Raw genomic sequence first — 24,297 nt, forward strand, 5'->3', positions numbered from 1 at the left:
TTACAATATGATTCATCCTGGGAGGGAAATCTAATTAAAAATAGGTGGGACTGAAACCCACCCTACCCAAGGGTGGCTTTGCTCATACAATTCGAGTAATAAAAGTATCTTTTTGTATCGTCATCATCTACATCGACTTAATCTCATTGGTATCGAGTTATCCTTTTGTATAAATTTATCACTATGGATACTATGGATAAGGTTTCTTGACAATTGCCTTTGAAGAGATGACCTGTGACTCAAAATAGGAGTATTTTAAATCCAAGTTCTTTCAAACTTTCGAAGATTTGACACTTAGAAAAACATAAATTTGTTATCCTAACGGCCCCTTAGTACCGGTCTCATGGATGAAGTGAGGTAAATATAGGTACACAGACGTTAACACATGGTGAGGTAAATCTCAGTTTGTTAGTTCCTAGAATCGACTTCTGACCATTGCGCCAGAAATATCATACGCCCACTGTCTGTGCTACGCTCTAGGAGCAAGATTTGAAACTTTTGAGAAACTTTTAAGAAAGGAGAGAGTTAAGAGAAAATTTTCACAACTTGAATTGAGTTAAGAAGGGAAAGAGTGGATTTCATTTATCTTACTATTTAATTAAAATCTGGACTCTTTAACAAACAACTCTTAATTGATTTGGTGAAACCCAAAATTAAGTTATGTTAATATCTTTTTTTCTTTTTACATCGAAAATAATTTCAAGATTTATTAGTAATTTTAATTTCTTTTCCTTCTCAAATTTAATCTAATTTCTACTATATGCATCATTTCTTCTCGTCGCCTCAATCCTCTCTTCATCGTTCTTTCATCACCTCTCTCTCTCTCTCTTCAATTTTTACTATAACTTTCTCTTTCTCATCCTTTTTATATTACAACGTATTAATCCATCTGTTTTAACTCTTTTGTATATCGATACAGCTACATCAATTCATCTGTATCTTATTGATTTATTGAGAAAAATCATAGCCACATCTATCCATTTCTGTATCTCATTGGTTATCTCATTAGTTCTTCAGGCATATAAGACATTCTTACTACATAACTTGAGGTATGATTAATAACCTAATTTTTACTTTATTTTCGGATTAAGATTTTCATATAATAAACTATACTAGTATTCAATAATATAATGTTGTTTAATTACTTACCGTAAATATTCATTTTATATAATTTATTTATATTCATGCATTATAATACACATACAACACGTGCATTTGATGACTAGTAGGTGGATTTCCCTGCAAGCGACATTTTAAAAGGGTAAAAAAGTAATTGATTAATTACTCGATTAATATTGCTATCCATATTATCAATTAATTCATTAATGTTACGGTATATAATTAATTAATATTTAATTAATTATTTAATCTACTAATTAATTAATAAATAAATTCCTCTTAATTTTTAGCCAAATCTTATAAATCAATTAACACATTCAAATTCATATATACTCGAATTAGCATTCGTATATTCATATTTATAAATCCGATTCATATGTGAATTAATATTGTCTCCAATTATATAGGAACACCCTTTCATTCGAAATAGTTCTCTCATCCTTATTCAATTTCTTGATTATGAAAATTAACTTTTCAAAATTGATTTTTGAATGGGCATAAGATACTTGTATTTAGCCGATAAATAGATGGATAGGACACCGTCTAGTTTCGGATTAATCAGCAAGTCTAAATACATGAATTATCAAATCAAATATATATATCAACGGTCGCTATTCTATCCCGTAGGATTGAACGGGTCCATAGGAATCTAGGATTTTTTTTTTTTTTATTTCGTTTAAATCTAACGAACTCGTCGGACTCGGCTATAAATGTCAGACACATGACGCGTGCGTTTTCCATCCACCTCCTCTGTTCTCCTTCTTCCTCTGCAGACTAAGAAATAGACACCAGAGAGAGAGAGAGAGAGATGGAGCAGGCCGCCCCTTCTTCTTCTTCTTCTGGCTGCCGTCGCTGCGGCAGCGCCGCCGTTTTGGCCACCGCCCCTTCCGTAGTCCAGAAGCTGATGAGGAAGCTGACGAGGACGCTGACGAGGAAGGTAAGGAGGAAGAGCAACATGCTGTGCATGACCACAGCAACGAAGCCTGCCGCCTTCCATTGCCAATACGATCTGTTGAGCTGCTCCATGAATTTCAAACCGAGATTCGGAGAACTTGACGGCGGGGCCGAGGATGTTAAATGCACTTTCACGTCGAGGTTCGCCTCCGCCGCCGCTTCTGGGAGGTGGCATTTCAATTTTTATTAAATTTTAAATGGTTTTTTTATATTGAAATTATATTGTTTCAAATTTATCTGAAATTAGTATTTATTTTTATTTATAAAAATTTATTTACATCTCAAATTCTATTTTAATTTTTTTCTGTATATTATACTTTATCTTATTATTATTTTATTAAAAATCTCCGTCCATTTACTAATTAACTTTGGTGAAGCCTAAAATAAATTTACGTTAATATCCTTTTTTTTATTCATACTAAAAATAATTCCAAGATTTATTAATAATTCCACAAGTGAAACAATCAGTGATCTAGAGTTTGAAATTCAACTGCGGCATATTATTATGAATTTTTCTCATCATTAATTTTATTATTTTATATAAAAAAATATTGTTTCTCTTTAGTCTCACGTCTTAGAATTGACAACACATCAAAGAAGCTTCTATAAATATTTTAGACCGATAATGTTAAAAAATATATTTTTTTTAGTTTTTTTTTACTAAGATAAGTATAATATTAAATTAAATTAATTTTTTTCATAAGGAAGCCGTAAGAGTGACACTCGAAAATTCAAACAATTCAAATTTTCAAAGACTTAAATAATTCAGATTTTCAAAAGTCAGGTACTTTATCCTAATGACTCTACTTTAGTATTTTAAAGTTAAAATGATTTAATTAATATAATTTCATTATAAAGGGTCAATATGATTTCATTGTATTATATTACACATGCGATGTGTATGCACGATCACTAGTTTAACTAAAAAAATCCATAGTAAATTCATTTCTGATTTCTTTAAATTTGAAAGGATTTTAATGTTGTTTTAGAAATCTATTTCTAAAGCCATGCCTTCTGGATAGAAAAAGAGGTCTCAATCTTTCACGCAATGGGATTTCGATTGTTTTGTTTTTATTCAAAATTAAAATTTTTGGGAAAGACGATGGGAATCTATCTCTCACTAGCGCAGGAAATTAAGCTTAAGCGTCAGTTAACATGCTAAAGTCATAAACGACCAAAATTTTTAGTATGTCAAAATTAACATAACAATTACTTACCAAGTGTGTTAAAATATAACACAACATAACACCCACATGCCATTCAGACAACTGAAAGAAATATACACGGAGCCAATCTAAATAAATATAATGTTTACGCTTTACATTATTAATACCCTAATACTAATAATCTTAACAAAAAACCTAAATATCAGGTATTCGTGTGGCAATCTGTGCATTTTGCTAAATCGACAAATGTCATGTCAATATTCTAATTGAATTTAACGGATGACAGAACACTGGGGGAAAAACAAGAAGTTTTAAACTGTGCCCTTGGTGTCACAGAAGTTTTGAACTATATGAATTCACTTTTTAAGCTTTTATATGAAGTATATTGTCAGCAATTTGACGACGTTGACAAAATTCAGAAAAAATATGGGATTTGAGAATTACAGCCACTTCTTTGCAATTGACTACAAATGAATCATATGGTAGGACGAAAATCAAAATTTTGAATAAGTTTTCAGCCGTGACTCATGGCTCAGTATGTACAATGAGAAAACTATGGCAATGGCACGACAACGTGCTTGGTATGAACCCTGCAGTGGTGACCAATTTCACCCCATTTTGTCATCTAGAATTAGTTATACATCTGGTTAGGCGATGGCATTCTTTGCTTTGGTACACCATGAACATGCTCCACTCTAGACTTCCTCCCCAGGGTTTTAGGAGTTTATCTACAACACCCCCTGCACACTAACATCGCGTTAGAAACTAGAACGTGATCGATAATTCACAAGTAGAAGAAAGTTGCGGACCTTTGGACAAAGAACAAGAATTAGCAAGAAATATATATATATATAAAAGAAGCAACGTATCAACTGAAGTTAAATAAAGAAAATACGATCCGTCTATAACTACTTGGAATCTACAATACTAATATGAAAGAAATCATTGAATTCAGACAAATTTTCTTCATAGCCCTCTATTTATAACTCATTCAATTGGAATTCATCAACATCTATATATATTTAATTACCTTTTAACATCAAATCAAGTAATAGATGAGTTCCGCAACAAGAAAATGAAGGATTATAATTGAAAGCTCCATGTGATTCTCTAGAGTCAAGCTATACAAAACTTATGTCCATTGAGCTGTGTATAAGGTTATATTGTTATTGCCATCATCATTATTTTTTTAAAATCTTTATTTGTCTCATGTAGAAGGGGAGCCTTGGCGCAACGAAAAAGTTATTGCTTTGTGGCCAAAAGGTCACGGGTTCGAATCCTGAAAACAACCTCTTGCAAAAAGCAGGAAATACTGCGTACAATAGATCATTCCCCGAGACCCCGTATAACGGGAGCTTCGTCCACCGGACTACTTTTATTTTATTTTATTTTTATTTGTCTCATGTAGGATGTTCGTAGATCTCCTTTGTATCTTCAACCATAATTTATTAAAATTTCTTAATTATATATATATTTTTATAATTTTTAAACATGTTCACATATCAATACCAAAACCTGCAAAAGTTATTAAATCAAGAAGAAACTTAGTTGATTCAAGAGAAAAATAACAGTTTAGAGAATTACTCTTTAAGTTGAGTGAAAGAGACCTACCCTACAAATAGAGTGCAAGGAGATCTTCCGAGGAACTTTTCAACCTGCAGCTTTGTCCAAGATGAACATCACCAAACACATACCTGGAAAAAAAATTAGAGAGCATTGTCTCATGGAATTAGGAAATTTAGAAACCATACAAAATAGCTAAGATTTTCCAACTAACCTATATTCACAATATTCTGACCAAGCACATCGAGCTTTAGCATAATCCCAATAGCAATCAACATCCCTAAGGGGACCGCGCTTAGCTGTTCACATATGTAATTTCTCTTGACTACCAAAATCCTAACAGACAAGTATGACAAATGAAAAATATGAAAGAGTACCTTTTGTCACAAACTTTGACTTAGCATCAGGATGTATATCATGCCACATTTGAAGCCAAAGCTCACGCATTAAAACAGGAGACCTAACGATGTTCCTGTGATTTGCTATATAACAGAAAAAATAACCTCAATAAAAAGATTTAGAAGAATCAGCACAGAAGCATTGCTTCAATTATTACAAGCACATACGGATCTTCAAATCTGTAGATATGCTAAAACCAAGTCAGTCAAACACACCACACCATAAAAAATGACCACATGCACACAATGGATAAAACATGCAACTCAAAACATTAGCCCAATTTTTAGATGAGTGACTTGGAACACGGCGAACGTTCTAACTTAATTTGGAAAATTTTCTACCTACTCGTCTTGAAGCATGCCAGTAAAGTAAATGTTTTATAGGGTTTTCTTCAAGGGTACTACCATACATAGGTTTATAGGATACTAATAGTGGAAGCGAAATATGAATTGTTCAGAAGTTTGGTTTACCAAATCTGCATCCAGATTAAGTTGTAGAGCTGTAAAAATCATGTCATATGGGCTAATAAACAAGAGGAACTAAGGTGATCTGAAAGGCCGGATGCTACAGCAACTTCTGCAGGTATTTGCATTAGTATTAAAAATGAAAATAAAAAAACAAACATGAGTATCATACTATAACATCTTGTCATTCAATGGTTCATTTACTTCTGAGATAAACATACTAATAATGCTACTATCTTATTTATAGAAGAAAGAATTGCAAGAAGCTAATATTTAAATAAATACTAAATCATTCAGATGCAAAACCAGTTGATTCTAGTTATAAATAATTTGGCCTCGTAAAGTAGATATGAAGTGCTCCCAGTACATCGAACCTACATGATAATGACTAGTTGGATCGACAGCAAAGGATTACAGAGATGGCACATGCCTGCTACTTATACCTTTATCCAGCTCCCAAACTGCCATCCTTCTTCCTGGTATACTTTCAGAATCTTCATAGTAAGTTACATATTTGGAACGGGGAGCTCTAGTCATGTTTGGAATTAAATCATTTCCTTGATGGTGATCTACATTTAATTCTACTTGTACATCAGATCCATCATGTTCAGACTGCATTAGAACAAAGAACATTTAATTTTTCCAAATTCAAGCAGATACTTTGCACCCTAAGAAGATGTTATCCTTGAGAAACTAATAATTTGAAAGAATAAAGAATAGAAAGACCAATATTCAAAATGTAAACTTCACTTTCAATTAGAAATCCAGCATCCCTTGACATGTGCTAATGTAACTTTCTGTATCTTCTACTTCTAGGTTCACAGATTTTTCCCCCGGGTCTGGAAGAAAGAACAGAAACCTAGTAGATAGATACTTTATTTTCATCTCCATAGTTTATAAATTCAAGAGTTAATATAAAAATTAATTGGATTCGTCTTAACAATTTATGTAAGATCTAATATGTAAGTTAGTAGCTGTGATATTAGAAGTGATTTCTTCTGACACTTCTTCATGGCTCAGCATTTCTTTTGCTTGCTTCCTTAACTCTTACTTGGAGCTACAATGTCATTTGGATGATAGTTCTTTGGTTCAATGGATCAGACATAAATATGTGAACTTGTGGGAACTATAATCACATCTTCAAAGGAAGATCAAGAAACCAGACAACATCCTTTTGCAGTTTGGTTAGATTGCTGAATTTTAGGAAGACAAGATTCTTTTGTAGATATAGATTTTGAACATACAGACACCTTGTATCTAGATGTGATCTAACATAATATAAACTTCTACTTACCTTTTAAAAATAATATAAATAAAAATAAATAGATGGGACCTGTTAAGAAGTTAGTAGCAAAGCAGTATAGTGCAGGAAAATTAGCATGGACACAAGATGACCTTGTAGGTTTCGAACTAGATTCATTATAGCAATCAAGTTAAAGAAAAAAACTTGCCCTGGAGACACTTAAGGCTTGGTTTATGGTTGGGAGGAGGGGGGAAAACAACAAAAAACTGCATATTAGTAATACATATCCATGAGCAACAAATGTGACCTTCCCACTCTCCCTTCCCTTTCCTTTTTTTCATCCAAGTAAATGAAATCTAAGTGCATTGTGAAGATATATGTCTGACCAAATTTATGGTGCCGGATGGAGAGGAAGAGTAAACTGAGAAATCAATCAAAATGGACTCCATCGGTTCAGTTTGGCTATTTGACTTTATTTCAGAAATCAGAAACTGAGTAGTTTGATGGAATAACCCCAAAAGAAGAAATTAACTCCTAGATTTCGTTTACCATCCAACTGTCATAGTTTGTCAAAAATATTGAACTAGGTTTTTTTTTTGAAGAATTTTGCGCAAGGTGTTTGCATCAGGCATACTTAAGGGATGCTTGAAACTACAAGTCATATGCCCCTTTTGAAATATATGGTTTCTTTTCTGCTGGATAAAACTATTTCAAATTTGAATTGGTTTGACTACTTGGATTGCAATGCAAGCTTTTTGGTACAAGTACAATTGCAACACCCAAGCTATTAAATAATGAACCACGATGTCTAAATAGTCGGAATGAATCTGGAGTAGAGGACAAAACCTATCCAGTGTCCACACTCCACAGTACTATTTGGTTCATTTATTTGTAAAATCAGAATGTGTGACCAATGTTTCTGCAAGAACCAGCCAATGCCAATCAAAGGAAAGCATATAAAGGGAAGCTTAACCAGAAGCATACTTGTGGAGCCCTGGTTATGTTTACTTTGGATCCAAGCCATGTCTTGCACCATGCAAGAGAATTGTAGGAAACCTACATGTGAAGGCACTTAACAAAATCAAGATTCTGAAAATATGGTTTTACATGGATTCCAAGGTGAAGATGCATTAACAATGATGGCAGATTACTCATTATACACTCACCGTTCCATCGCCACTTACAGGACCAGGATTCCCACTAACTGAATTGCCAGATCTGTGAGAAAAATACATTCGATTAATGACTCTGATTAATATAATAAATAATTCAATAAACAAAATTAGCACCTTTATGAAGACAAAATAAGATGAAACCATTTCATTAACTTTTATTGTGCCCAAACTTCCAACTCATGACAAGCAAACTTTACCGATGAAAGAGATTATTCATGCATGCGAGTAAAATGAAGAAAAGTGTCTGAATTAAATTTCAGAATTCGTAGTTAACAGACTTTGTTCAACTCAGGAATGAATTGCATCATGGATGAGATGTTAGTCTAATTCGATAATTAATGAAATTTGATCATGGATTCAATCACCATAGAAAAACATTCAAACAAAAGATATCTGAGAAAATTCTCAGCCACATCAATCATCCTAATGCCTATAAACTCATTTAGTTGAGAGAGAAGCTCCTAATTTCTGCTTTGTTTGGTGTTGCCACTTCTTAGTTAGACTACATAGCAAATGGCATTCCCCAAGTTTATCATATCAAATAAGCCAATATTCATAATCCAACTAATAAATGCATTATAGAAACATCATCTCATTTAGATGAAACTTGCCTTGAAAGCAGGGTTCCTTCATATTCATAGACCACATCAGTCATGATCCAGTTATCAGGATATGGCTTGCCACTTGGGGCAAAATAGTATCCAACCTGTTTCACAGATACAACAATCTTTTTAACCAGCATGTAATTCAAACATCATATAGATTTATCTAAATAGCTAACATAAATTATTTTATGTAGTCTAATAAACTAAAATATAATTTTAGTTTATAGTCTTACCATTAACCAGACAAACATATATTTGTGTCAGATGCTAGATTACCTCAAGTCACTGTATCCTTGTAAATCAACAAAGTTAACCATCAATGGACTATATAGGATATAGGCAGCCACCTAGAATGACCTATAAGCTATATTTAGACTAGCAATTCCATAGTCTCGTTTTTATCACTCAGTTTCTTGTTTTCACAATCAAGAGTTGCCACATCCAATCACTTTACGAATGTTATCAAACATTACGTACAACTTAGAACTGATATTTTATGCCATTTTGTCTTTTATCCATTTCTTATTCGTGAGCTGTGGAGGAGGAAGCACTCCAAGTAGAATAATTAAATAAAATCACTAGATGCCGATAAAAAAAACATGGTAAGCAACTGATAGTTATGATTTGATCATATCCAAACAGTCATGGAGAAGAAGAGTGGAACACATACTAAGAAGATAGATGCAATTGCGGTTACATGTTAGGGTTTAGCAACATGAATGATTAGAAAATGAAAAGACAGGTTTAGCAACGAAAGAAAGACAAAAACAAGAAAAGGCACCAAGCCATCAATCGAAGAAATCAACATCATATGATGCAGTAATAGTTAACCTAATTCAAGCTATTTTATAATTTATATATCTTATGATGAAGTGAATCAATAAATTAGTCATACAAGTGAATTAGGTGCCTACATGCAAGAAATAATTGATAATGAAGAGATACAGATACTGCAGAAGCTCAATAGAGTTTTGCATATGAGGAATTGAAGATATGTAAATAACGCATACCTCAGTCTTCGAATCAATACCATATATACAGAATATGTTCTTTAATGGCGGCCTTTCCCAAGGTGTAAGAGGATTCAACACTGGATCACCCTGGTAGAAACTAAAAAAACGTAACAGTCAAAGTTTTTGTAGAACTATGAATGAAATTGGTGCTATTAACTAATAATACCCATGAAGAAGCATACTTGTACAAGAAAAATTATGAAGAATGAAACAACAACCAACAACCAAGCCTTTATCCTCAAGGTGATCTAGTGGCAAATAAACTCCGCTATGGTTGAATCCCAAATTGAGATAAAGGAGGAGGATTGTGATAGGTTGTCAATATGGAAAATGGAAAATAATCATTCAAGAAGATAGGTAGCTCCTCTCCACTCCAAACAACAAAAAGGAAACATTTCTGGGCCCACAACCGAACAAAACATTAACAACTAAGTTTTGCATGAAAGTATTAAATATTCAGAGTCCTAAGATGTCGATTGCTTCATGCCCTCTGATGGGCATACCAACTTAATGCAGTGAATTGTGGAGGTGAAACCTCAGATGAAAACCTATCTTCTATAATTAGCTTTACTGTTGCATCTCTATGTATGTGCCTGTGTGATCAGTATGGCCAAAATCTTAGTTCCGGCAATGATAATGGGAACACGCTAGGATTAAGTAATGATGCTAGAATGGAGGAGGTGGGGGTTGAATTGGGGAATATATGAAAACTTTATAAGAACTCAAGTGCAAAAGGCAATAAATATAAGTTAATTGCAGCAAAAATGTAATGAACAGTAATAAAAAAAACAATAAAGATTTGATTTTTTTTTTATGTGGTTCAAAATTGAAGTTCCTACTCCATGAGATATGGACTTGTAAAGTGGGTCAACCCTTATAAACCCACTATGTTTCTCTTTAATGGAACCTTCTAAAGGCGGAGAGACCCTTTTCGAGATAATTAAAAAATAAGTGTAGACCTTAAGTTTAAAATGAAAATAAAATAAACACAATAACTTAATACAAATTTTACAGTGGAAAAGCAAGAGAATGTGATATTTTTAACCAAAACATTGTTATTTTTCAAACTTCCCTTTCTCCTCTTTTTATAGTACTCTAAATGGTCATGTGAGTTGACTCCTCTAGATAAGAATGCAGGCTTGATTCCCTAGCAATCAAAGATTGAGTCAATTCAGTATCCTATTATGTTCTCAGTAGACTCATGCAAGAGATTCTATTTTGTTTAACCGATATTATAGTTGAAATAAAAGCATTAACTCAATCGCATCAGTCACTCACTCCAAACAGAGACATTGACATTCTATTCATTTGAGATAAAGCTTCAATTGACTACTCAGTTGACTAAATCAACTTCAATAGATTGTTGTGAGGTTCAATTGACTTATCCTAGACAAGAACATTTCTATTCACGAGAAGTAGGTATTTAACCAACTAGTCTTCCTTTAGTTGACCACCCAGTTAATTAATTTTACATCGGTCAACTTAATCATCATTCAGTTGTTTCATCATGAAACAGAACAACCTTTCTGTTCACAAGCAGATTGTTTGACTCAACTTGTTAGTTGACTTCACCATCGACTATGATCCTGAAACACTTGTTCCTTGGTGGAGTCTATACCTAAGAAAAAGTTCCACCCAAATCCAAATGTCTCATAGACTCTCACAACTCACATACCAAGAGCTCTTACCTCTGAAATTTCTTGTGTGTCGAGTACCCAGCCAATTTTGATTTACCAATACTTCTCGTTTGTCAATTCCAGTTGGACTTTCATTGTTTCACCAAGTATCCAACTCTCTTCTACCAAGTACCCGACCATCCTTCACCTGCTTCGACTTAATTACACTTGCAATAAATGGTAAGTATTCTGTGTTAGGGTCGAAAAAGAGTGGGGGGGGGGGGGGGTGTTTGAATAGCTCGTCGCGCTTGTTGATGTGTTTCTTCGATGATGTGCAACGGAATAAACAACAAGAAACACACTCACAATGCTAACACTAAGGATTTATTTGGTATCCACCTCAAGAAGAGGTGACTAATCCAAGGATCCACACACGACTCGCTCTCCACTAATGAAACACTCCTTCTCGGTCGCAGCCGGAGGCAGAGAAGCCTCGTACAAACCCACACAACAAAAATACAACACACGTAAGAAGAAAATGCAAAGATACAAAGAAAAACTCTTTCTTCTTGCTTACTTGTTGCTTGTTGTCACCTCTTGAACCTTGGAAGTGTAACTACAGTTATCTCCAAGAGCCTTCAAGAACTGGCTGTGGAAGTGTGGAGAAGCTCGTGAGAATCGGCGCTGAGATCGTTTGCTTGTCGCTAGAGAGGAATCGAAGATCTGCGGAGGAAGACACTGGACAGCGACTATAACCTGCGCAACAGTCATATCCCAATCGATTGAATTTGCTCTCAATCGATTGGGGAGGCTCTGAATCGATCGGTCGATCGATTCAGAGCGCCTCTGTGCTCTCTAGAAATAGCCTGAATCGATCGATCAATTGATTCAGGCTTTCTTGCGATCCCGCAAGAAATCCAGCCTGCCCCAATCAATCGGCCGATCGATTGGAGGTTCCCAATCGATCGGCTGATCGATTGGGAAAGCTTCTGTGCGTGTGACATAAGCTCCCAATCGATTGACCGATCGATTGGGCCATCTTTCTTGCGGCGCACATCCAATCGATCAACTGATCGATTGGACTTCGGTTCAATCGATCGGTTGATCGATTGAACCACCTTTGACTTGCCTAAAACCAAGTGCAAGGTCTCCAATTCCAACATCCAATCAGTTGTGACCTGTTGGAATATTATGCCTAGCATCCAGTCAACTTTGACTTGCTAGGACTTTTTCACCAAGTGTCCGGTCAATCCCTTGACCCACTTGGACTTTTCTTCTCGTGCCAAATGTCCGGTCTACCTTGACCCACTTGGACTTACCGTCTCGTGCCAAGTGTCTGGTCCTTCATGACCCACTTAGATTTCCTTCCACCAGATGTCCGGACATTCCCTTTGACCCATCTGGATTTCCTTGTGCCAAGTATCTAGTCAACCCTTTGACCTACTTGGACTTCCCACACCAGGTGTCCGGTCAACCTCGACCCACCTGGATTTCCACGTGTCTGGCTTCACTCACCGAGACTTCTACCTGCCTGGCTTCACTTACCAGGACTTTCCACTGTCCGACTTCACTCACCAGGACTTTCCACTGCCCGACTTCACTCACCGGGATTTCTACCTGCCTAGCTTCACTCACCAGGACTTTCCACTGCCCAACTTCACTCATCGGGATTTCTACCTGCCTAGCTTCACTCACCAGGACTTTCCACTGCCCAACTTCACTCATCGGGATTTCTACCTCCCTGGCTTCACTCACCAGGACTTTCACCTGGCTTCACTCACCAGGATTTTCCATCTGCCTAGCTTCACTCACTAGGACTTTCCCAGTCAACTTGACTCTTCTTCACGTCAATCTGGTCAAACCCTGACCAGAGGAGAATTGTATCAACAAGCTCCCCAAACGGACGATTGCATTTGCAATCTCCAACTTGACTCTTCTCATGATTGTCAAACATCGAAACCCAAACATCAAGACTCAAGCTTGAGTCCACTCAAGCTTAGTCAACCTGGTCAACCTGACCCAGGGGATATTGCACCAACAATAATAAAATCCCATGTACCGAAGATAGTTGAACCTAGGGCTGTAAACGAGTCAAGCCACTTGTGAGCCGCTCAGTCAAAGCTTGGCTCGAGCTTGATTTTGACCGAGCTCGAGCCGACTCATTTAATATTTGAGCTGAGTTTGAGCTCCTATAATACTAGCTCGATGACTTGTCGAGCTTTTTCAAGCCAAGCTATATGTATAATATATTATTTTTATTTATTCATGTAAACATTGATAAGTTTAGTGTCGTTAAGTAATTAATGGTAAGTACTATGTAAAACTTTTTAAAAGTTAATTTTTAAAATCTAAATCCAATTCCTAAATATTAATTCCTAAGTTCCTAAACTTCAGATTTCAGCGGCTCAGTTTGCCACTTAGCCCTAATTTCAACTCTCAACGCTCAAGTCTCTCAACTCTCAACCCTCACCCTTCGTTGCCGCCTACTCAACCATCGCTGCCTACTCAGTAGTCGCCGCCGTGCCTACTCAGCAGCACCGTCCATCGAGGTCAGACCTCTTGCTTGCGTTTCTTTTTTGGTGAGTTTTTGGGAAACACTGTGTTCTGTGCGTTTCTTATTTCTTCCTTTTTCTTGATGCCATGAATGCACAAACTTGGTCGTTCAAAAGAATAGTCCACAGTCCACACTCCACCCCCGCCCCCCAAATTTAAACAATAGGGTAGAACAACAGATGCAAGGTTTTCAAATTAAGTATCGTTTAATTCTCCTATTAGAAGCTAAGAATTGTTACTAGTATTTATTAACACATTAACATAATGAATTTCACCAATGAGGACAATACAAACGATCAAGAAAATCAAATGGTTAGAAAATTATTTATCTTTTCAAGTTATTTTTAGACTCTAAAGATTATGGGGGGTGTATTCAATGTTGAACTTTTAATTACTTTGAATGACTTTTGTGAATTTTAAAAGTCTAGGTGTATTCAATCTAGACTTTTATAAACTCTATAGAAATCTAATGGTATCCAAATTAGATTTTTATAGAGTTTTAAAAAGTCATGTGGTATTCAAACTCGACTTTTTAAAACTCTATGAAAATCTTTTGGTATCCAAAATTTTAATAGATTTTCATGGATTCTTTTAGAATTCCTTAGATATAAATTTTAACCAATGAGAGGTCTCCAAAATACTTGGTATAAGTTTAAATATAAAATAAAAAGTCTTCTCCTCACGCTTGAGATTTCTATAGACTTCAAATCATTTTAATTTTTTACGAATAAGTCCTTTCTCTTGCCGCTCCTCGATTTTGATTATTTCTTTGAGCCCCGTCCAGAGCCTACCAATACAATAGTACACAGTCCAACTTGATGCATATTCAACCAAGAATCTTCACCACTTTGATCAAATCACGTCGACGGTCTACCATAGAGATTACTTTAGGGGTGTGTTAACCTCTATTATAAAATTAACTATACATGTGTTTTTTTAACATTATTATTATTTATTTATTTTAATTTTATTCTTTTCTTTATTTTTTTTTTGTTTTTAAGGTTTACGTTTTTTTTTAATTTACGTTTTTTTTAGTTTAGGTTTTTTTAAAAAGATTTTTACTTTACGTTTTTTTAGTTTATGCTTTTTTTTTAAATTTTTACGTTTTTTACTTTACGTTTTTTTTTTGTAGTTTAAGTTTTTTTTTAAAGTTTATATATTTTTTTTCTTTACATTATTTTAAAGTTTACGATTTTTTTAGTTTACCTTTTTTTTGTTTATGATTTTTTAATTACCCTTTTTTAATTTTTCTTTAATTTTTTTTAAAGTTTACGGTCTTTTTTTAAATAAAATTTTTATTATAAAAAGTTTGGCTTGTGCCGAATTGCATAATTTTCTTCGCAAGGAGTGTCGTTCTGATGAATTTCTAATTGAACCAGATAATGAAGCTTCATCATCCTTACCAGAACAAGTTCATGGTATCGATTGCTTTGATCAATTATCTGATACTCAAGAACAACAACGAGCAAATGCCAATGCATGGAGAGATACAATAGCGAATCGAATTTGGAGAGATGTTTATCATATTGGCAATAACGAAACGAATTTTTCTTTCTCATAAATCCACAAGTTTCCATGAAAACGTTTATAAATGTCTGTAAAAGTCTTGCAAAAAAATCTATAGAACTCCATAGAATTCTTTTCACAACTACGCGAGATTCTATATAAGTTAATAAAAATCAATCAACTCCACAAAAGTCTATCATTAAAAAAAAGTCAATGAAAATCATTCAATCTCTTGATTGAATACACCCCCCTATAAATCTAGAGAATAAGAGAAACTAAAAAGATGTTATTGTATTATTTTCTTAACTTTAATTATTTCCATATGATAATGATATAAATTGGAAAATTAAATACCTTTAAAATCTTGTAATAGTACACGAGTTTGTTTAGAAAATCATCTCATTTTTGGTTCATAATAGAGCAGTGACTATTATAGTTTGTTGAAAGTTTGTTTTTGGCCTTTGACCATTGCTTCTGCACCATTTATTCATAAATTATAGGGAGTTTCATCATTTGCAGTCAAATAATACATACACTGAAGTTGAAATGTGTGGTGCTGATTTACAACTCATTTCCCTATTTACTCTTTGTCTCTCTTTCTAATTAATTGTGTGCGCATGGTATTAATTGGTTCTGCATCATATTCTAAAAATGCAAATTTTCTCCTTAAAGCTTAATTGGTTTTTTTTTTATTTTTGTGTTTAAATTCTGACAAACTCAATGCATTATCAAGTACAAAAACATATTCATGTGAATCCTGCCTTTGTTTGTAGATTGTCTTTTCTCTTCTTATTATTGTTTGAGTTTTTTATAATTTATTTGGAAATTATTTATCTCTTGATCAGTTGTCGGTAGAAGAGTCATCTGTTAGTGCCATAGCTGAAAGTAATGAGGTTAATCTTGAGATCAACAAGGAAATTTGCACAGCTGGTCAATAAACATAAGAAAATGCTGAAGAAAAAGAGGAAGAGGGGTTCCAAACAAAGAAAAGGAAAAAAATTTCAGAAGTTTGGAATGATTTTGACATAGTGGATGGATCAAAGAAAGCAAAATGTAAACATTGTTAATATCTTTTTACATTGGGTAAATCAGGGGCCACATCAAGTCTTTTGAGACATAGATTAAATTGTGTGAAGAGAAAAATTAATTTGCGAGTTGAATAACAAACAAAGTTGAGTTTTTTGCCCACTGATTCAACTTCACCATCCATTCTTACTTTACATTCTGGAAAATTTGACATGGCACAAATGAGGGAGGGATTTGCTCATTGGATCATGATGCATGAACATCCATTCACCATTCTTGATAAGGGGGGTTCAATTTAATGATGAGGCGTGGAATGCTGGAATGGAAAAAATTAGTAGGATGACATGTCGAGCAGATTGTATGAAAATTTATGAGATTGAGAAAAAAAGGTTGAAAAAAAGTCTTGAGTGCGTTGATAAAATAAGTTTAACAACAAATTGTTGGAAGTCAAAGACTCAAAAGATTGAATACATGGTTGTCATTGGACATTGGATTGATTCTTGTTGGAATTTACAAAAGAGTGTTAAGTTTCATTAACATTCCACCACCAAGGGGAGGTCTTCAAATTTCCAATGCCATTTTCAAATGCATGAAAGAGTGGGGCATTGAAAACAAGATTTTCACTATTACAGTTGATAATGCTTCAAGTAATGATTTGGCTATTCGGTATATGAAAGATACAATTCGAAGGTCAAGAACATTGGCATGTGAAGGAAATTTATTTCATGTTCGTTGTTGTGCACATATCTTGAACTTGTGCGTTCAAGATGAATTGAGGGAGATTGAAGATATTATTGGTAATATAAGGGAAAGTGTAGAATATGTAAATCATTGAGAGGCAAGACGTGCACAATTTGCAGAGTGTGTGCAACAATTGCAGTTGAAGGATAAAAAATTGATTCGTGATTGCAAAACCAGGTAGAACTCGAATTTTGAGATGTTAAGTTGTGCACTCAAGTTCAAAGAAAGTTTTAAGATGTTCAAAGAACGTGATCCCTTTTATGGTTGTTGCCCTCAGTAAGGAGAATGGAATAAAGCTCAAAAGATTTGCCCGCTGTTGGAGACTTTTTGGACAGCCATGCACATTATTCCGAGTAGTGAGTATTCTACTTTAAATTTATTTCTTCAGGAAGTTCAAAAAATAAAGTCAGCATTGGATATTTATGCACAACATGAAGATTTGTTTCTTAAGCAACTGGCTAATAAAATGAAAGAAAAATTTGACAAGTATTGGGGTGACTGTAATTTATTGATGGCTATAGCTGCTATGTTAGACCGAACAAAAAAAATGCTTGCAGTTGAATTTTGCTTTCCTAAGCTTTATACTGAATTGGATGTCTCTAAGCATATCTCAAAAGTTAAGGAGATAATTAATTCTCTTTATGAGGAGTATGTTGTTGAAGAAACTAATAAAGGAGCGCCTCATTTATCTGAGTTTGAGAGTTTTGGTTCTTCAAGTGCTAGAAGAAGTCAACAAAGTTCTGTGTATAATTGGGATGATTTTGATGACTATTCTGTTGAAACTTCGGAGACTAAGAGATCTGAATTGGTAGATTATCTTGAAATGGGTTGTCTAAAGAAGAATGAGATTCCTAAAAAAATTTTGTGTTTAGAATGGTGGAGGATGAATAAAATGCAGTATCCAATATTGTCAAAGATAACAGCTGATATTTTAGCTATTCCAGTGAGTTCAGTGGCTTCAGAAGCAACATTTAGTGTAGGGACAAGAGTTATTGATTCTTATCGTTCATCACTCTCTCCAGACACGGTGTAGACTCTACTATGTGACGGTGATTGGCTTCGACATATACATGCACTGGAAAAGAAGACTAAAGTAGTTAAATTTCTTTATTAGCTTTCTAAGTTACATACTAAATTTAATCGCTTATTTATCTAATTTTTGCTTTTCCAGAAAGCGAAAACTTACCAAGAATTTTTTCTTCCAGTATCTACCTCAAAGTAAGTAAGATTTTAGTTCCTTGTTTAACATGTGTTTCTGGTGTAATTATTGTGCTATTATAGTTAGGCTTCATATCACTTCATATTATTGAATGCAGGTAGCAGTCCAGGTGGTAAGGTTGAGAATTTGAGATGGAGATGAAGATATTGAATGTTGTAGAAATTTGATGTTTTGAGCAATTTGGGTGGTTTGAATTTGGAATATCATGTTTTTGGATTTGGTTAATTTTGTTGGGATGAAGTTTGATATTTTGGCAACAAGAACAGTGTTTTATGAGATAATTGTATTTTTGATTTATGTTTTTTTTTATTATCTGAGACTGAGATTTTTGCGTTGTGAATTTGTGATGTTCAGTTGGTTTTCTTTTTTCTCATAAACAGATAATTGGTGTTTTGATGTTTAGTTTTATAGATGAATTTGGTCATTTTTTTTTATTTAAAGTTGTTATTGCTTAATTTATAATATAAAAAAATTACAACAAAATTGGCTTACGTTATGACTTTGGCTCGAGCTCGAGCTCGAAAGCTTGATTTTAATTTGACTTTTTCGAGACAAGCTCGAGCCTTGGATTAAATGATCGAGCCGAGATCGAGCTCAAATTTACAAGATTGATTGAGCTCAAGCCAAGCTAGGTTAAATCGAGTCGAGCCAAGCTTGAGCCAAGGTTGGCTCGAGCTCGATTCGGCTCGTTTACAACCCTAGTTGAACCCTGATATGATGGATAAATGAAGCAAACTTAACTTAAAGCACATGGCAAAGTGCAATTGGAATAAGGAGAATTTGTATAGTGGAAACTAAAACTTACTTATGGAGCTGATATAACAGTCTTTTGCTATCAGGGTCATAGTCTTCTATTGCTTTAAATAAGGTACCATCTGAAACCTCTCTTGCATTAAAAGACAACTGATCAGGCCTTCCACATTCCATGCTAGTCTCTTGAGCAACCTTTGAAATTGATGGATATGCTTCAAATTCTACAAAAGAAGGTATTATCTCATCTGATAACACATTGAGATGATTTTGTATGAGTAAAAGGTTTATAAGTACCAGGAGCAGAAGGAAGTTCAATGTTAACAATATCAGTAGGCCATCCAGAGTACATCGTCTTAAATTCCACTTCATCACAATGGTGGGTGTGATAGTGACCTTTCTTTCCCTCATAAAAATGTTTCCAATATATGTTATCTGCCTTGCAGTACTTTGAGAATGGAATCAACCATAACGAAGAACCAAATGAATTTTGCATCAACCTTGCAGTTCCCTATGAAATGCAGAAGAAAATTTAATACAGACAAATGATTATCAAAGCAAACTGTGACATGAAAAGTACATGGTCATACTTTTCTAGAGTTGTAAGAATATATGATCTGTTGTAAGTTATGAAATTTAGCATACTTCATTTCGAACTGTATAGCAAAACCACTACTAGGGCAACAGTAATAAACTAACTAGAACACACATTAAAAGCTTATTCATAGTTCTTCAAAATATCATAATCAAACCTCATTCACAAGTTTAGATGACAGGATTTTTTTAAATGATTAATTTTCTCATCTACTTCCTGACAGCCTAATCTATTATTAGCCTTCATAATACCTTTTATCCAGAGTTCCAACGGAAGCAAACACAACCCAGGTCTTGATATGTGTCAACAAAAAACACCAAATATCGCAGTGAGACAAACAATCAGAGAGCTAGCCAAAATCATTACCAGGCTTCAAGATCATACCACACAGTGGAGTTGAAATTTCCAGTCCAACTAGGGAACACTAGGAGTGCCAAATTTCAAGCAGACTAAGGTGAAAAGTGCTTTTATTTCGATACATAAAGGATACTAAAGTACGAGTGCACATGTAAGAAATGCTTGTTTATATCGTTTTTATTGTTGTAAGGTTAGATCAGTACAGTGCACAGAGTGTATTAGTCTGAAAGTCGTTGAGATTGGCACCAGTGTTTTAATCTTTGAGTAATAGCTTAAGGATAAAAAATTTAATCATCAGTTGAGACAATAAGGATGCAGAAAAAGTTACCTCAGCAATTGGAAGCCCAAATGTTACTCCAATTAGAGACGCTTTTAGTGCTTCTGTTGAGCCAAGATGAGGAGCACCTGGAATTAATTGCAAGAACGAGAGAAAAAAAATGTCATGAAAAACAACCTATAGACAAGATAACTAGGGAAGACTTCAAAGAAGAGAAGAGAGCACACCAACAGCAAAGTAAGCATGCACATGTTCATCTAGCCACTGGATATATTGTCTTGGAGCTATTTCAAACTTTAACCACTCTAAGAAGTACCTAAAAACATTGTTTCCCATAGAATGAGCAAATACTATTGATGGGCCTCCACGAAGTTTGAGTGTGGTTTCAAACGTTAACCTATCATGGCAAGGAACAAGAATCATTCAATTACTAGGAAGCAAAGATTGTTAAGAGTGTTAATTTCACAATTAGCCGCCTGAACCATTGTGGCTATAGTGAAGGTTTACTATTGTGAACATATAGATATATGCCATATATGCAAATAGGATAAATCTCGGAATATTTATAGTGGTAGGACTATGAAATCCAGTAAGAGAGTTTTGCAAATAGGGTATTCTAATGTGTGGGTAAAGATGAAAAGATGTACAAACTTTAATTTGTGAAAGTAAAGATCACGCTCCTCAAGCATTGAAGCTGATAGCCTCCAATCATAAGGAACAGCAATTATTGCATTAGCTTCAATGCCAAACTCAATGCACCATGTCAGCCATTCTTTCCATACTGAAGAAAGAGGACCTGAAAACAATTGCATATAAAAATAAAATCATTCAAAAATATAACTATATCCCCAAGCATTATCAAGACCATTTTCTAGTTAGAACAGCAAATTCAAAAGAAAATAAGTTTCTATAAGCATGCAATAACACAAAGGATAAGGTTGTTGGATGAATTTTTAAGTACTAAGTTCGAAACAGCCTCACATAAGCAACTCATAGAGATGCATCAACGAAGTAGCTCATCTTCTACAAACAATAAGCAAAGTTTTATATCACAAAAACATAACAAAGAAGATATTCAGCAAACGGATTTAAACACTTCCAAATCACAAAGGTACAAGATAGAAGCAATTAAGTTTTTAGTGTTTAAGCCAGAAATACTATCAAATGGGATTGGCAATCAAAGGTAGAAAAATATTTTGGCTAAAAAACTAATGCAAAGAAGTGATGTAACAAGTAGTCGAACGGGAAGTTACCAGTGATATAACCAGGACACAGTTCTGTGATTGCAGACAAGCCACTATCCGGCCTAGATTTGCACTCCCGGTGATCAGTTTGGTTGTATGGATCCAGCAACATACACTTGAGCCAACAATTTACGGCAGAGAGAAGCTGCAGGTCATGACATTTTAAGCACCCAACCCATCACATTCATCATTGAATCATGTAAACCTACCCGACAAACTAAAATATCTCGATTCAATCAAACATGAAGCACCCAAACCCCGGCATTAATTCAAAAGAACATGCCGGGAACCTATTAAAGAGTCGATTTCATGTGCAATATCAAATAATAAAGAAATTAAAGATTACAATGTGATCGTAAAATTACTTTAGTAGAGTCGAGCCAGACGAGGTCGAGGGGATTGAAGTCGAGAGGAGAGTAGGGGCAATCAAGCACCGACCACGCCCGAAGCTGCGCAGAAGCGAACCCTGGGATGATGATCCCAGATAGCTTCGAGTAGGACAGCGTTTCCCCGCCGCCGTCGGCACCATTGCTGTCGTGCGCCTCCTCCCCGGCCACGGCCGACGGTCCTCCGACGAAGATAAGGAATAAGAAGACGACGATGATCCGTGCGGAAGGGCTTCGCCGACGCCTCCGTTCCTCTTCTTGCCGCCGGAGAATAAGGGGGCGAAGAAGGACGGACATTGATTCGATTCAACACGAGAGAAGAATGCTTGAAACAGAAGAGAAAATGCAGAGCAGTGGACTTAGCGGAGCTCTTTATCTAAAAAGTCTAAAGCGCCCCAAATGACGCCAGAAAAGGGGTAAAAAAAATCGGCAAACGAGCCGAACCAGTTCGGTAGTTCATCATTAAGGGTAACTCTTAAAATGCTTTTAACGATTTTGTAAAATAACTCAAGATTTCAAAAATAAGAAAATGTATCTTAATATATTTTTAATATTAATTTGAAATACTAAAATAGTTTAGCAGTTAAATAAAAATGATATCAATAAAATAACTTTAAGAGCATTAAACCTTAGGGTATTTTAGAAGGTAATGCATGAAGCTCGTGATTCATTTTTTTATTATTTTAAAATGAATATTTGAAATGACAAGTATTATAGTAGTTTATTTTGGTTATAATTAGCAATTTCTAAAATGGAAAATTTGCATATGATCGGGGAAAAAAAATCTATTTAGAGGTGGTCCCCTTCTTGAAGGCAAGGCCAACGATTGACCACGCCCATCTCGTTCAGTTTCGATGCGAAATTGATTTAGTTTTGAAATATGCCAATTTCAATCTCATTTCCCCCTCTTTGTTTTTTTTTAATTAAGGATGTTCTGGACTTTTATATTTCAGGATTTTTTTTTTCATGCTTAATTTTTTTTACCGCAAATGTGTTTTATTTTAATTTTTTATAAAAAATTATAAAACTGAAAAATATTATTTGTCACTGTAAATATTATATATATATATATATATTGTCGTCGTCTTCCTTTGCAGCGTGTTCCTACCGGGCAAGCAAAAGCAAAGGTACTACAAGCTATCTCGAGCTAGCTGAAAGCTCAAGAAACTGCCACCGAACACATATCCTACGTTGGTTTGCTTAGTGTTTACCACCCCTTTTCATTCTCGATCGTAAGCTTTTCTCCACTCCAATGTCTGATTTTTCAGCTTGTACAATGAAGCTTTAGCTGCTATAACATACAAGCTCTAGCTACTTTCTTACCAGTTTTTGCTTATATGAGTTGTAGGGAACTGCCAATCATCAATTCCCACATTTCATAACTAATAGTAATTTGTTTTATTTTAATTTGTAATTCCTGGTCCTGATCCTAATATATATTAGAAGGATTTATGTTACAACATACAAGTCCGACGCCTACTACAATGCCTGCAGCCACTTCCCACATATGTTATCTTTATTGGACATATAACTGCTACAATGTTGTAGCAGTCACTTGGAATGTTAGTTGCTACAGCGTTGTAACAGCTACTTAGAATGTTAACTATTATAACGGTGTAGCAGCTACTTCGACGGTTAGATGCTACAACATTGTAACAGCTACTTGGAATGTTAACTGCTGCAATGGTGTAGAAACTATTTCGACAACTAGTTGTTACAACGTTATAGTAACTACTTTGACAAGTAACTGCTATAATAGTGTAGCAGTTACTTCAACGGCTAGCTGCTACAGTGTTGTAGCAGCTACTTGGAATGGTAACTGCTACAACGGTGTAACAACTACTTCGATGACTAGCTGCTATAATGTTGTTGTAGCTACTTCGACAGGTAACTGCTATAATGGTGTAGTAACTACTTCGACGGCTAGCTGCAACAACATTGTAGTAGCTAATTGGAATGTTAATTGCTAGAATGGTGTAGTAACAACTTTGATGGCTAGCTGCTACAACGTTGTAGTAGCTATTTTGATGGGTAGCTACTACAACGTTGTAGCAGCTACTTAGAATGTTAACTGCTACAACAGTATAGCAGCTACTTCGAATGTTAACTGCTACAACAGTGTAGCAGCTACTTCGACAGGTAGCTACTACAACGTTGTAGCAACTACTTTGGCAGGTAACTGCTACAACGATGTAGCAGCTACGTTGACGCCTAGCTACTACAACGTTGCAGTAACTACTTCGAGGGTGTAGCAGCTACTTCGATGGTGTAATAGCTATTTTGATGGTTAGCTACTATATCGTTGTAGCAACTATTTTCGTTATGT

The 24,297-nt window shown here is 34.9% G+C and overlaps 1 protein-coding gene across 2 annotated transcripts; it reads right to left on the reverse strand.

Annotated features, from left to right (window-relative positions):
- Window positions 1–3,624: 3,624 nt before the first annotated feature.
- Window positions 3,625–22,325, reverse strand: LOC122055089 (phospholipid--sterol O-acyltransferase-like). 2 transcript variants are annotated; one of them, XM_042616490.1, is made up of 16 exons: window positions 21,951–22,325; window positions 21,595–21,730; window positions 20,993–21,137; window positions 20,569–20,657; window positions 20,393–20,469; window positions 19,410–19,623; window positions 19,168–19,336; window positions 9,699–9,798; window positions 8,695–8,789; window positions 8,075–8,126; window positions 7,893–7,964; window positions 6,109–6,277; window positions 5,180–5,284; window positions 5,017–5,101; window positions 4,851–4,933; window positions 3,625–3,979 (listed from the first exon to the last, which is right to left on the reverse strand). In XM_042616490.1, exons 1-15 carry the CDS (start codon window positions 22,266–22,268, stop codon window positions 4,852–4,854), a joined length of 1,908 nt encoding a protein of 635 aa, XP_042472424.1. In that variant the 5' UTR covers window positions 22,269–22,325; the 3' UTR covers window positions 3,625–3,979; window position 4,851. The 2 variants fall into 2 exon arrangements, with proteins under 2 accessions (XP_042472424.1, XP_042472418.1); XM_042616484.1 differs by having other exon boundaries at window positions 20,569–20,738.
- Window positions 22,326–24,297: the final 1,972 nt, after the last annotated feature.

Source organism: Zingiber officinale, chromosome 1B (assembly GCF_018446385.1).
Source record: "Zingiber officinale cultivar Zhangliang chromosome 1B, Zo_v1.1, whole genome shotgun sequence".
Taxonomy (NCBI): Eukaryota; Viridiplantae; Streptophyta; class Magnoliopsida; order Zingiberales; family Zingiberaceae; genus Zingiber; species Zingiber officinale.

Excerpts from the sequence above, each read along its gene's own strand:
- LOC122055089 (XM_042616484.1), bottom strand. The coding sequence starts at position 22,268 with ATGTCCGTCCTTCTTCGCCCCCTTATTCTCCGGCGGCAAGAAGAGGAA. Across the intron at positions 8,127-8,694 it reads GAAGGAACCCTGCTTTCAAG|ATCTGGCAATTCAGTTAGTG; the intron begins GCAAGTTTCATC and ends TTTTTCTCACAG. Across the intron at positions 6,278-7,892 it reads ACATAACCAGGGCTCCACAA|TCTGAACATGATGGATCTGA; the intron begins GTATGCTTCTGG and ends GTTCTAATGCAG.